This window comes from Pteropus alecto, unplaced genomic scaffold, assembly GCF_000325575.1.
Source record: "Pteropus alecto unplaced genomic scaffold, ASM32557v1 scaffold111, whole genome shotgun sequence".
NCBI lineage: Eukaryota > Metazoa > Chordata > Mammalia > Chiroptera > Pteropodidae > Pteropus > Pteropus alecto.
Window position 1 is genome coordinate 4,502,017 of NW_006431915.1, and position 13,049 is coordinate 4,515,065.

Below are 13,049 nucleotides of genomic sequence, written 5' to 3' on the forward strand. Positions count from 1 at the left end.
CTCTTTCCCCAGGTGACCACTCTGACTTTTAACACCATTTTCATGAGATTTTTTTTAAAAAATAAGATTTTTAGGTTTGTTTGTTTGTTTATTTATTTATTTTTAACGTTTAGGAAAAGGTTATCATGGTGCAGTACTAAACTATATCCCCCTAAATTTCCTAGGACTTGACCCTCCCAGGGCTGTCTGTGCCTGTGGACGCTCTTGGCAGCTTGTGTCATGTCGGCTGGGGAAAACTGAGAAGGGCTGAGACTCGGCCTTCTCCCAAGTATGCCTTTGAACAGTGCCTGGTAAACGTCTCCCATTAGGTGCCAACTCGGTGAACCCAGAAACCTTAGAGGCCAGCAAGTCTGCCTCCTGGGAGAAAGAGGAGACACGAGTCAGCCCAAGGAGGACTGAACCAAACCCTGCCAAAGAGAATGACCTCCAGAAAAGTTATCCCAATAGCCTCTAAGCAATCGGCCAAATTCCCATCCAAGCTGTATGGCCTACAATTGCACAGACTCATCAATCTTGTTTATAATTACTTGTAGCCTTTGGTATTGGTTTGGCAAAGGAATTCCAAACCATTTCCTCACATGGTATTCATTTACGGGGCACCTACTCTGCGCCAGGCCAGAAAGTCGGGTGAGCGTGGAAGGGGTGCCTGGGGTTTCGAGTTCTAAGGGAGATGAAAGCCCAGGTGCCAGAGGAAAAGGGGGAAGGCTCTCAGTGGGGGTGGAATGGGGGGGGGGCAGCTCACAAAGGCTTCCTGGGGAATTCTGCAGGGCAAAGGGAAATTGGCCAGGTGGAGGCAAGAGTCCAGAAACGGCACTGCGTGTGCAAAGACCGGGACGAAAAAGGCATGGACAGTGCAGCAACTCCATGAAAACAGGTTTAGTAAAAGTGCACGAGGAATAACTGATATCCTAGAGAAATCTCAGGGAGAGGATTAGGTTCTTCAAACATCCAATGGGCTGTCACACAGGAGAATCAGGATGCGGGGCGAGGCTGTGGGAAGGCCAGCGGCGATGACGTCTGGCAGAGATATGGGTTGGAACGCTAGTTTAGCCGTTTATTCGCTGTGTGAAATTAGCGATCATTCTCCCTCTCTGAGACTCGGTTTCCTTATCTATAAAAGGAAGGACATTTTCTCTGCCTTCCAAAGTTGTTTTAAGCACTGAATATGTATGCAAATTAACTGACACCTAGCAGGGCCCAATTGATGATACTTATCACTATCATTAGATAGATTATTTTAGACCCCAAGGGTTCAAGGGGTAGAAGAAGAAACGAAACAGAAGAGTTCTGAACACTCCAGACTGCATTACTGTGGAAGGGATAGCCTTGGGAGAGAGGGAGCTCCCCATCACTAGACGTAATCGAACAGAGAAGCTGGATAAGACTCGAGGGGGTAGCACAAATGAATTGAGTTTCTGGGATCAAGATTCTATTATGACTTTTGTTTCAACAGCGCCAAGGTTAAATTTCTGTATATGTAAGCCCTACTCAGAGCAGCACCGTTCAAAATTGGATTTCCTTACATGGATTTCTCATGGGAAATATTTCTAAATAGATATCTCAATCTTGGAAAAAAACTAAAATGGTCCATCAAACCGTGAAATAGGGGATAAAATAACATGAACAGATAACAAAGCAATACGTAAAGCTCAAAATATAGACAATGAATATGTTTTCTATTGAGCAGTTCTCCCTAAAATTAAGCTACCAATCTTTTCATTCCCCCTCTGAATAGTTCCACTAGGCCCCAGACTGGAAAACAGGATGGAATAAATTTACTCTACAGGGACATGAATCAAGTTGCATAAACTTTACAAAAATACTGTGCTAATATTTGCCCTCGGGGCACAGACACGCCCATTTGGGTGTCAGTCCATGATATTTCTATCTTAGGCTCCAGTCCCCACCCCTGTACAGCTCAAAGCAGAAGCCTTTAGAAAACAGCTAAAGTCACTTCGAATGGTCTGAGATGTGCTAATCGCAGCACATCCCAGCCAAGGAGCTGGAATCTCACAGCCAGACCATCTTGCCAGCTCCGTTTCTGCCAAGGAGTCTGAAGCTACTGGCAGCCTGGCTAGAGAAGCCCATTCCTCACCACCAGCAGCCCTCGCCATGATTTTATCTCAAGGAAACGCAGAAAAATACCTTCCACTCCTTCACTGCAAGCATCACTCTGTTTTTCACTAATCAGCCAAGTGACCTGGGAAGTTGCTACTCCATTTTTCTTCACTTGGTTTCCCATCTTAGAGCCTCTTTTCAGCTTTAAAATCTACTGCCTCTAAGGCTTTAACCAGAGGGGCCGTTTCACGTTATATTAGGTACGGTAATCCTGCTGGTTGCCAGCACCTCCAGAAACCAAGATAAAATGTATTTTCATGCAGCCTAGTCAGATTTCCAGGGCTTTATGTCCTGGTAAGATGAGGTCAGGAAATTAATGAAACTATATTAACTAAGAGACATAAAGGCATGCCAACATGATAATCAGAATAATGGAATTTAGAAATAATCGAACAAAAATCTCCATTGCCGCTATTGCTGTATTTATTTGTACTGAGGCCTTCCACGAACTGGGAGCTAGGAATACAGACAAACGCAACCCATTTGTAGATTTCCAGGTGTGCTCAACAACTCGGACCATGGGCACTGCTGCCTGGAGGCTCCAAGGCCGACTTGAGGTTCCAGTCTCTGCTCTGCCACTCCCAAGCTGATAAATGAACTTTCTAAGTCTCCGTTTACTCATCTACAAATCATTCTGAGGAGCAGCAATCTTGTACCTAACTCAGCAGAGGGCCTGGCCCTCCGCAGACACTTCTCAAAACCAGCTACTGGGAGTACTGACTCGGAATTACCAACCCTTTCCACCCATGGCACTCCCAGTCCCCAGGCTGCTCCCATTCCCCAGCTTCCTGTCTCAAGGAGCAACCAAGGGACCTACCCATAGGGCTTCAGCATTTGCTAAATACTTTCACACCCATTACTCCTAACTGGGTCTGGGAGCAGCACGGCTAGTCCCATTTTACAGATTGGTAGGTGAGACTCAGGGAGCCATGCCTAAGCCACACAGTTGGACTCCAAACGGGGAGCTGATCCCAAGTTCAGTGCAGGGCATCATATACCTGCTCAATGAGTCCACTGGCCCACATGACTGGAAGGAAGGTGAATTACAGGTGATTCATTAAGGGGAAAAGGCCCCACTTAATCACTATTGTCTCTGAAATTTCCTGAGTAAAGGTATGTTCTTACCTTTTGAGATAATCTCATAAACACTCCCCACAGCTCATGTGTTGGTAAATTTCCTCTTAGGGAAGAAATGGTCCAGGAAACCTTTTCCCCGCCTAATCAATTCTGCAACATCAGAAACCTGAGTAATGACTTGGGTATGAATTACCATATTTCCTCCATTCTCAGATGACAACTTAACAGGTATTTCAGAAAATTTAAAGAAACAGTACAAAGTACCCTTTGATTACAAAGACTGTGCAGATTTTGGAAAAGTTAAAATGTGGAACACATCTTTCAGAATTGCAGAAATGTAGTAAGTGACTTCCTCTCACTTTTGTAAAAGGCGTGGGCTGAAGTGAGTGCACATGACATCTAATGGCCCTTCTAGCTCAACAGGAGGCCACCCCCAGGTTAATTATTAGCAGTGGGAAAGCGGGAGTGGGCCACCTCATTTCCTGAGGCCAGGACCTAGGTTTGGCCTAGGGCCTCTCCTACCCCATGACCAATAGCTCTCCTTCTAGCACCAGCCAACCCCCCTTCCACTGCACCTGCTTCCACTGACCTCAGAACTGCAAGGACTCCTGATGGAGGCTCAGGTGCACTACAGTCCCTGGGAGGCTGGGCTTCTGGTTGAGCTCAACCAGACCCTTGCCCACTCACCTCTGGGGCATACATGCCAGCTCTAAGCCAAGGATCTCATGACAGTCACGGGGTGGAGAAACTGGCAAACGGGGGGTGGGGGTAGGGGAGGAGAGTGGCATCCTGGGTGTGGCAGGAGCCAGGGTCTCCAGAAGAATTCAGGACGGCCTCACAGCACCTAGATCTTGAGGGTCATGCAACCAGGTGGGGGAGGTGGTTGGGCAGTGCAGTCTACTCCATGGCTGTGAAATAAACAAGTTGGCTCTGCCCACTGGAAGGCAATTAACCCTGGAGGGGAAGATGAGGGGGCAGTCAAGCAGACCCGCTGCGGCACAGGGCACGCTCTGATGCACTCACGTCAGATAAAACCAACAGCACTATCTTGTTTGGGGTACTTTTGAAAAAGTAGTACTTGCAATGTCTATACAATCACACAGCCTAGTCTTTCCCATTATCCTCCTATCAAACACTTCACTGGTTTATAATCTTCCACCCAGTGGAATCATAGTTATGGCTCGGTGTTCGGATGACTTCTAATGAGTAGGGCTCAGACTTCCAAAAGTACCCACAGTAAACCCGGAGGGGAAAGGAGCACATGAACAAGGGCAGACACAAATGTCTGCGAAGTGGGGACCAGCTGCACCCTGCTTTAGGGTAAAAGCACCGAAGATGAGGCTAGACCAAAGCCTGCAGGAAAATGACAAAACAGGTGATCAGGTACTGATGATCTGGGTAAAACCACCAGATTTACTGTTTTGTCTTTTCTATCAGGCAGAATAATCTTTTCCCTCTGGAAGTATGAAGTTAAAGGGGATGGGAATGCATCTCCTGAGTATCTCCCATGACCCATGACACACTACACCTGTCAACCCATTCAGCTCCCACACTGAGAGAGAGAACCAGGCTAAAGACCGCCTCAGGCGACTTGGCACAGAGTGGAACCCAAACCCAGCGGCTCCTGACAAAAATCAGACGAAAATCTGACAAAAATCTCCCAGATAGCGCACGACCTGCTCTGGTCTTTTTCACTGTGGTAAAACATATAGAACATAAAATCTGCCATTTTGACCATTTTTGAGTGTACAATTCAGAGGCATTAATTACATTCGCAATGTTGTGCAACCATCGCCACTATTTCCAAAACTTTTTCATCACTCCAAACAGAAACTCTGTACCCATTAAGCAATAACTCCTCATTCTCTCCCTCCCCCAACCTCTGGAAACCGCCAGTCTCTGTCTCTCTGAATTTGCCTATTCTGGATTATTTCATATAAGTGAAATTACATAATATTCGTCTTTTTTGTATCTGGCTTATTTCACTTCGCAGGTCTTCACGGGTCATCCATGTTGTAGCATGTGTCAGAACGTCATTCCTTTTTAAGGATAATATTCCCATTCTGTTTACCCTTTCACCTTGGCTCGTTCCCGCTATTTGGCTATCGTGAATAGTGCTGCAGTGACCGTCACTGCCCGGCATCTGTTTGAGCCCGCTTTCAGTTCTTTTGGGTGCGTACCTAGAAGAGGAATTGCTGGGTCATATGGTAATTCTGTTAAGCTTTTTGAGGGACCAAACTTCTCTACGAAAGCTCTACCGTCCTAGAGTCCCACCGGCGATGTCAGAGGGTTCCAATTTCTCCAGATCCTCACCAATACTTTTCCATTTTTTTTACTAGCCATCTTAGTAGGCGTGGTCTGTTTTGATTTGCAACTCCCTAAAGACTAGTGATGTTGAGCATCTATTCATGTGCTTATTGGCCATTTGTAGATTCATAGAAATATCTATTTAAGTCCTCTGCCCATTTAATTGGGTTGTTTATCACAATTTGGGTTGTTGAGTTAGTTTTTATATATTCTGAATGTTAAACTGTTATCAGATACACGATTTGCAAATATTTTCTGCCTTTCTGGAGGTTCGTTTCACTTTCTTGATAATGTCTTTGATGCATAAAAGTTTTTAATTTTGACGAAGTCCAATTTATCTATTTTTCTTTCGTTGTTGTGCTTTTGGTGTCACGTCCAAGAATCTATGGCTAAATCCAAGGTCATGGAGATTCACCTTTTTTTTTAGGAGGGTTTTAAGGCTTTAGCTCTTATATTTAGGTCATTGATTCATTTTGAGTTAATTTTTGCATACGATGTGAAGCAGGGGCTCCCCTGTTTCTTTCTGACGAGGGTCCCTTCCCCGTCATGATCCTCTGGCAGGGCTAGCATCACTGCACTAGATCGTGAACTTCATGAAGGCAGGGTCTGGGTCTTCTAAAAATCACAACTGTGGTGTAGGCAGCTAGCCTAGAGTCTGGTACCTAGCAGGTGCTCAATAATGAACTGTGAGATGAATGGATGGTTGAGTGGATAAACTCCACACCCAGCTGCTTATCACTACAGCAAGATCTCCCACAACTGACTGACTCTTGCTTGTAACAAAGTAGTAAATCTGATAGGCTAAACATATTAAGAACTAAATATATATCAACTGTATTTACACATTCTTCACAATTAAACCAAAATGATCCAAGATCTAACTAGCATACTTAACTAATGACAGGGCAGAGGGTTCCAGGCTCCGGAAAGCTCAACACATCCTTACCGGTTTCCTAGTTCAAGTCCCTCATTGCACAGAGGAGGGCACTGAAGGGCAGATGGAGGCAGCGACTTCCCCAATCCTGACTTCACTCCCAGGGCTTTCCCCACCAAACACAGGCCTCAGTGATCACTCACTGCAGATAAGCAACGAAAAGGTATGCGATTAGTCCGAATTCCTTTAAGTGGCCCTCTGGCTCTAAAACCTCCCAACAACAACAAAAAATGAACCCTGGGTCCTAGGTCATTTCCTACACAGGGCCACCTCCCTGGCCCGCTCTGCTCCAGCCACACTGCCCCCTTTCCTGTTCCTGTGGTGATCCCAGCTTGTTCCCCCCTCGGGTTTTCACACTTGCTCTCCGCCTGGAACACCCTTCCCTTGGACATCCTCCGCCTGGTTCTCCCCAACTTTCTTCAAACACCTGCTCAATTTCTACCTCAGTGAGGTCTCCCCGATCTCTCCTTATCTCCCTTACTCTATATTTCTCCTTAGCATTTATCACCAGTGGACATATCACTGTGGTTGATTGCCCATTTCCTCCCGATTTCCACAACCCCACCTCCCCCTAGAATGAAGTTCTTTGAAGGCAGGGACCGTTGCGTTAACTGCTGTATCCCTAACAACTGGAACAGTGCCGAGCAAACATGAAGTGCTCAGTAAACATCTGAGGAATGCATGGATTAAAAAAAAACGGGGGACTCCACACTCAGCACGTCCCTTATCGCTAAGTGTTACAGAGCGGAAAGCAAGCAGCTCCAGACTCACAAATGAGTGCTGCCTGGACACTGCAGCCACAGAGGCCCACAGGCTGTCCCAGGCTCCGGGATGGGGGACATCATGGGTGACCAAACACTCACATATCTCAGTCAGGCCCAAGATGTTGGCAGCTGTTACTCTGCTACACCGGTCACAGTGAACAGTGTCTCTCCCCACAGGCACTTAATAAGTGCTGGTGAAATGCCACAAGTGAACGAACGAACAGCTAGCGTGCACGGGGCTGTCACTGGTACTTTTAGGAGGCTTGTTTCAGCGCTCCCAACAGCGTATCATTCCAGCAATGCTGGGAGGTGGTCTGACTCGGCAATTCCATTTCTAGGAACCTATCAACAGGATATATACAGACCTGAACATTTCATTTGCAAAGATTTTCCTCCTAGTGACATTTATAACATTGAAAATTACAACCAAAAAAAGCACATTTCCAACTTTAGAGGGCCAGTTAAGTAAATCACAAAATAGCCACAGGATACCCATGAAGACTTCATAATGACACGGAAAACGATTAGAATATTAAGTAAAAAAAGGCTGGTTATAAAATTGCATCTACAGTATGACCACAACTATAACATAAGTATAAAGGAATCACAGGAACATAAAAATAGAATTGTTAGTTTTTCTAATCTTTCAACCTTTCTGTATTTCCTAAGTTGTCTATAAGCAATAATGAGTTAAGAAAACCAAATTGAAAGACCTTTAAAAAAAAATGCTGTCACCTGATGTTTTATTGGTGCCCACGGTGTGTAACTGCTTAAACCTCCACCCCGTGACTCTCTACCGCCTCCTCTCCCATTTCTGCATTCACACGACCTGGCTTCGTCTTCCTCTGGCTTGTCCCCAGCACCTGGTGCCAACAGCCCTGACCCTGCCACAGCTCCGACCTTGTTCCCCTCACCTGCAATCACTCCTCCCTGCCCCCTGAAATCCCACTCTCCCTCCGGCCCCGAAATCTCACTCCAAGGCTGGGATGCCCCATCTGCCACTCCCCTGGCCCACAAACCCCAGTCCGGGCTTGACTCTTCCACTTCCCAGCTCTGACTGGGGACAGGTTATCAAACCTCTCTGAGACTCTATTTCCTCCTCAGGAAGATGAGGTCGACTCTGACTCACAGGGCATCTGAGGTTCAGGGAGCTCATGGCCTCCACCTCACAGGGCCCTTCCGAGGTTAAGGTTAAATGTGCCAAGGGCTGTGAGTGTGCTCTAGACCCTGCACGTGGTGGGCCCCAGTTTGCTGGCTCCTCCCAGCCTCATTAAGCTGAAATTCTTTAACCTCGATCAGCCTATATCTGGGCACCTGTCCTCTCCTTGAAAGCAGAAGAAAAGCAGCTTTGTTCTTAGATCTTAGACCACAATGGTTTCTTGACTGCAATTCCCATTCCCCCGTTGACCCCTCCACTTCTCCAGGGAACTCATGGCCCAACTCTCACTCTTTAAAGCTGATGCCCAAATCTGATCCCCTTCAGTCACCCCTTCCTAGTCCCCACTCTATCTCCTGAAGTTGCTTGTGGCCTTTTTGCTTGGGGTCCTGATGACTCCTTAAACCGTCTTCCCTCATCCACACCTCTGCTCCCCCAGGCACCCCAACTCACTGCTTGGCTCTCAGGGCTGTCTTTTAGTCACAGGGCTTTACACATTCTTCTTTCATGAACACTCTGCATCCATCCCTCCCGATGACGTCTCAGGCATTTCATGAGCACCAGCTACAGCTAGGCTCCAAGGCAGGTGCTGGGGTTCAGATGTGAGTAAGAGGCTATCTCAGGTCCCTGCCCTCTGGGAACTCAAAGGCTTGTCAGAGAGATGCATGAATAATGACCTTTCAGTGTGGTAAGTGCTATGAAGACAGGATGCACTACTGGCTGCTGGGGCCTTGTCTAGGGTGTGACCACAGCTCAGCCTGGAGCAGAAGGAAACCGCTTCTATGGGGATTCTAGTGGCAAAGCTAGACCTTGAAGGATGGAGTATCAAACAGCAAAATCAAATCACCCAGCACTTACTCCAAAGCCCTCAGGGGCCCCTACTGCCCTAATCCATTATCCTTGACGATCTGATTCCAATCCATCCTGCCAGACTCCAGATACCTGGGAACACCTGCCATTCCATGGTATGACCACACAGCTGCGTAGAAAGCTGCACAGCTGTACTTGGGTTGCTTTTTCTATACCCTCTTCTCTACAAACCTCCCCACCAGAAATCATGTTCTGGACCAATGCCACACAAAGTGGGACTCTGCATCGATGGCATTGGCATCACCCCAGTACTTATTAAAAAAGCAGAATCTCAGCCCTCACCCCGGACCTAAAGAATCTGACTCATCTCGTACGCACATTCACGTTTGGGAGGGTCTGCTCTCCACCCCAAAGCGACTCCCCCCAGGCCTCCACTGCCTCCTCCTCAGCTCCATCGACCTTCACGCCCCGTTCACCCCACAGCGGCACCGCCTCAGCACCTCCTGCCCAGGGCAGCACACACAAATCACAGCTCTCTCCACCTCTGGGACCTCTGGCTTCACCTGTGGACAAATGTCACACCATGGTCCTTCTGTCAAACTTACTGGGGGACAACCAGCAAACAATGACTGACGAGTACTTCCTGATTATCATGCGCCACCAGACGTGCTTGTCGTTATGGAACCGTCACTCGTGATGTGCACATACCTGTCACTCCAAGTGTGGAGATGAGGAAAGAGAGCTATTAGGAGGTTCGACGGGGGTTACAGAGTTAGTGGGGAGCAGGCTGGGTCTGGAGACGACCCCACGCTTAAAACCCACACCAAGAGATAACAGTGAGCACCAGAGCCTTGCAGAGAAAATTCTGCGTGAGGAGGCTAGGGGCTGAGGAAGTACCCCCGCATTTTATATGGGGAACGGTCACTTGGCTGGGACCTAGAAATGAGGAGAAAAAATAGTCAAGAACAAACAGAAGGCAGACAGAGGCCAGATCACGAAACCCTTTAGTGACAGACTAAAGAGCTTAGAATCATGGGGGGACAGGAAGGTAACGAAGTTTTGGGAGCGGCTAGTTAAAAGTGACAACCTCCTTCCCTGACATCCATCCATCCCCTCACCCCAAGAACCCGATTCTTCACTATTTGAGACTTGCTTCTCTGACCTTCCCAGTGCGTCAATCACAGCCAGTCTCCCCCAGGTACACTTGGCTCCACCTCCTGCCCTCTGTGACCCCCTCCTTGCTCTCACAGGCCGAAGCCCAGCTCCTGGGGAGCCCCAACCCCAGTAAAGCCTTATTAAGAGTCATAAAACGGGCTTCGCGTGCCCCTCTACAAGGTCCAGCTGCCAGGAACCCTCTCGCTCTTCTCCTAGGACAGGTAGCACCTTCCCCCAAAGGCCTCAGGCTCGGGCTGCCTCTCCAACCTGGTCTTCCCACACCACTTCACCTGTTTCTACGCCTGTCTCCGAGAGGAAGGCCAAGAGTCACCTTCCCCTGCAGCCAAGCCACCTTCCGAGGCGGCCCAGCTGGGCCCTGGGTCGGGGCGGGGGGCTGGGGGAAGCAGAATAAGAGACATCTGTCCTAGAGAAGCTGGCAAGAGTGACCCCAACCCTGTGTGCGTACCTCTTGATGGGGGAAACATTCTCATGAGGCCCCAACACACATTCATGCACTTGGACCTATTTGAAAATTCTTAAGAAACTGAAGCTTTTCTCAGTCTTTGAAAATCTTTCAGTAGCAAATAATCACTGCAACAACAAATCTGCCTTTATGATGGAGAGTTTTATGATGAACTTTGCATAAGACAGAAAACATTACAATTATAACACAAAAATGTTAAACTCCTGCGTTATAGAATGAAAATATGTTGGTAGAACTTTATTTATGAAACAGAGATCTAGAGTCCGACTCCTCAACATGTGGTCTGCGGACGAGTCTCAACAGCACCTGTGAGCTTGTCAGACTCCTAGAATCAGAATCTGCATTTTACCACTAAAGCTAGGGAGGCCCTAGCTGGGAGGATATGGTTGCGGGGTCTGGGGTAGAGATGGGGGAAAGCAAGACCAGATGGAGCCAGGTTACATGGAACCCATGGAGAATGAAGTGATCTTAAGTATTTTTGTAGGGGACACTTTCTGGTAGCAAAGCGAAAGAGGGAAAGGTATGAGGAGCCTGTTGGGGACAGTAAGCAAAAGCAGAGGCGAATGGCAGAAGCCTCGGAACAAATCCGGTTTTATCGGGGGTGGAACAGAGGGCAGGCTGGAGGAGGGATTTCTCAGGTGTGATGGGCAGATCTGTCCAGTGCAGGTGTAGGGGTGAGTGAAGAGTGACCCCAGGGTTTCTAAGATGAAGACTGTGGAGGCTTATGGGGGACAAGGCTGGAGACACAGACCTGTGTCTATTTTTAAGAAAGAAGATGCTGAGCTCTATGTTGAATGAGCAGAGGAAAGATCCAAGGATACTCAGGGGGCGGTGTTCAGACGTAATATACATGGGACCTGAACTGACCGGGGATGACAAGGCTGCAGACACAGAGCTGTGAGCCCCTGGCGATGGGATCAGGTGAGTTCCCCTAGGAAAGGCTGCCGGACGATAAGAGCAGAGGATGAAGGGAATAGACAGCAGAGGATGAGCCGAGGCGGGCAGGGAGGCAGGAGAGGAGCTGCACCATAGAGGCCCTGGAACGAGGGAGGGGCAACCAGCTGGGTGCACAGACCGAACTGGCTACTGGTCTTGACAGGTGCGTGGTCCCTGGCCATCACAGTAAGGGTAGTGTTGGTTAAGGGCAGGTGGGGAAGCCTGGGGACGGCACGCTGGAGGATGCATGGGTAGATAAAGCCAAGACTGTTTTACAAATGCCTAAATATCTGACCTGAGGTTGCAAGTCCCCTTTAATCAATATTATATCTTCCCATACACCCATGCTGACAGCTGCATTATTTGCAATAGTCCAAAGGTGGAAGCCACCCTAGTGTCCACGGATGCATAAATGAATACGCAAAATGTGGTATGTGCATTCAATGGACTATTATTCAGCCTTAAAAAGGAAGGAAATTCTGACACATACCAGGGCATGGATGAACCTGGAAGAAATCATGCTAAGCGAAACAACAGCTGCAGCGAGACAAATCCTGTACGATACCAGGGCACGGATGAACCTGGAAGAAACCATGCTAAGTGAAACAACAGCTGCAGCGAGACAAATCCTGTACGATTCGACTTACATTTGGTACCTATGGGAGTCAAATTCACAGACGGAAGACAGAAGGGTGGTGGCCAGGGGCTGGGGAAAGAGGCAAATGGGAAGTTAGTGTTTAATGGGTACGCGGTTTGTTTTGTAAGAGTTCTGTGGCTGCATGACGGTGACGGTAGCACAACAACGTGACATGACAGTACTTAACATCATTGAACTGTATACTTAAAAATGATAGTAAATTTTACATGATGTGTCTTTGACCACAATTTAAAAAAATTATGTCTTTCCTTCATTATAGATACAGAAAATCTGAATGCCTGGAATTGAACAGAATATCTGTGTCACGAGAGGTGAGCACAAATCTTCTTCAGTGACCGTAGACTCCTGCTCAGCAGGATTGGCAGGGAAAGGGAAGGGAGTAATTAGGCGGAGATCTAAAAGTGAGGCCAGGCTGCGAGAAGCCTTTTTCCCCCAGGGGATGGGAAGACAGTCTTCAACCGTAAGTAGAGAGGTAAGTGTGAGCCAGAAGACACTCATTTAATCAGAATGGAGGTAAAGAAGAAAGGACAGGAGCCAGAAAATGAAGGAGGGGTCAAGAGGAGGAGACTCCCAGCAAACGGCCTTGAGCATCTCAGGGTCACAAATAGTGGGTCGCCTGGAGAGGCAAGGACAACAAGAGATCTGGAAAG

At 47.8% G+C, this 13,049-nt stretch overlaps 1 protein-coding gene across 1 annotated transcript in view; it reads right to left on the bottom strand.

Moving 5' to 3' along the window:
• PTPN3 (protein tyrosine phosphatase, non-receptor type 3) overlaps positions 1–13,049 on the bottom strand; it is a 95,489-nt gene that overhangs the window by 81,101 nt on the left and 1,339 nt on the right. Inside the window, exons 2-3 of the mRNA XM_006906088.3 lie at positions 6,449–6,578; positions 5,275–5,375 (exon numbers count right to left, since the gene is read on the bottom strand). Of these exons, the coding sequence (XP_006906150.2) occupies positions 5,275–5,338 (64 nt within the window). The 5' untranslated portion in view covers positions 5,339–5,375; positions 6,449–6,578. The remainder of the gene's footprint in view (positions 1–5,274; positions 5,376–6,448; positions 6,579–13,049) is intronic.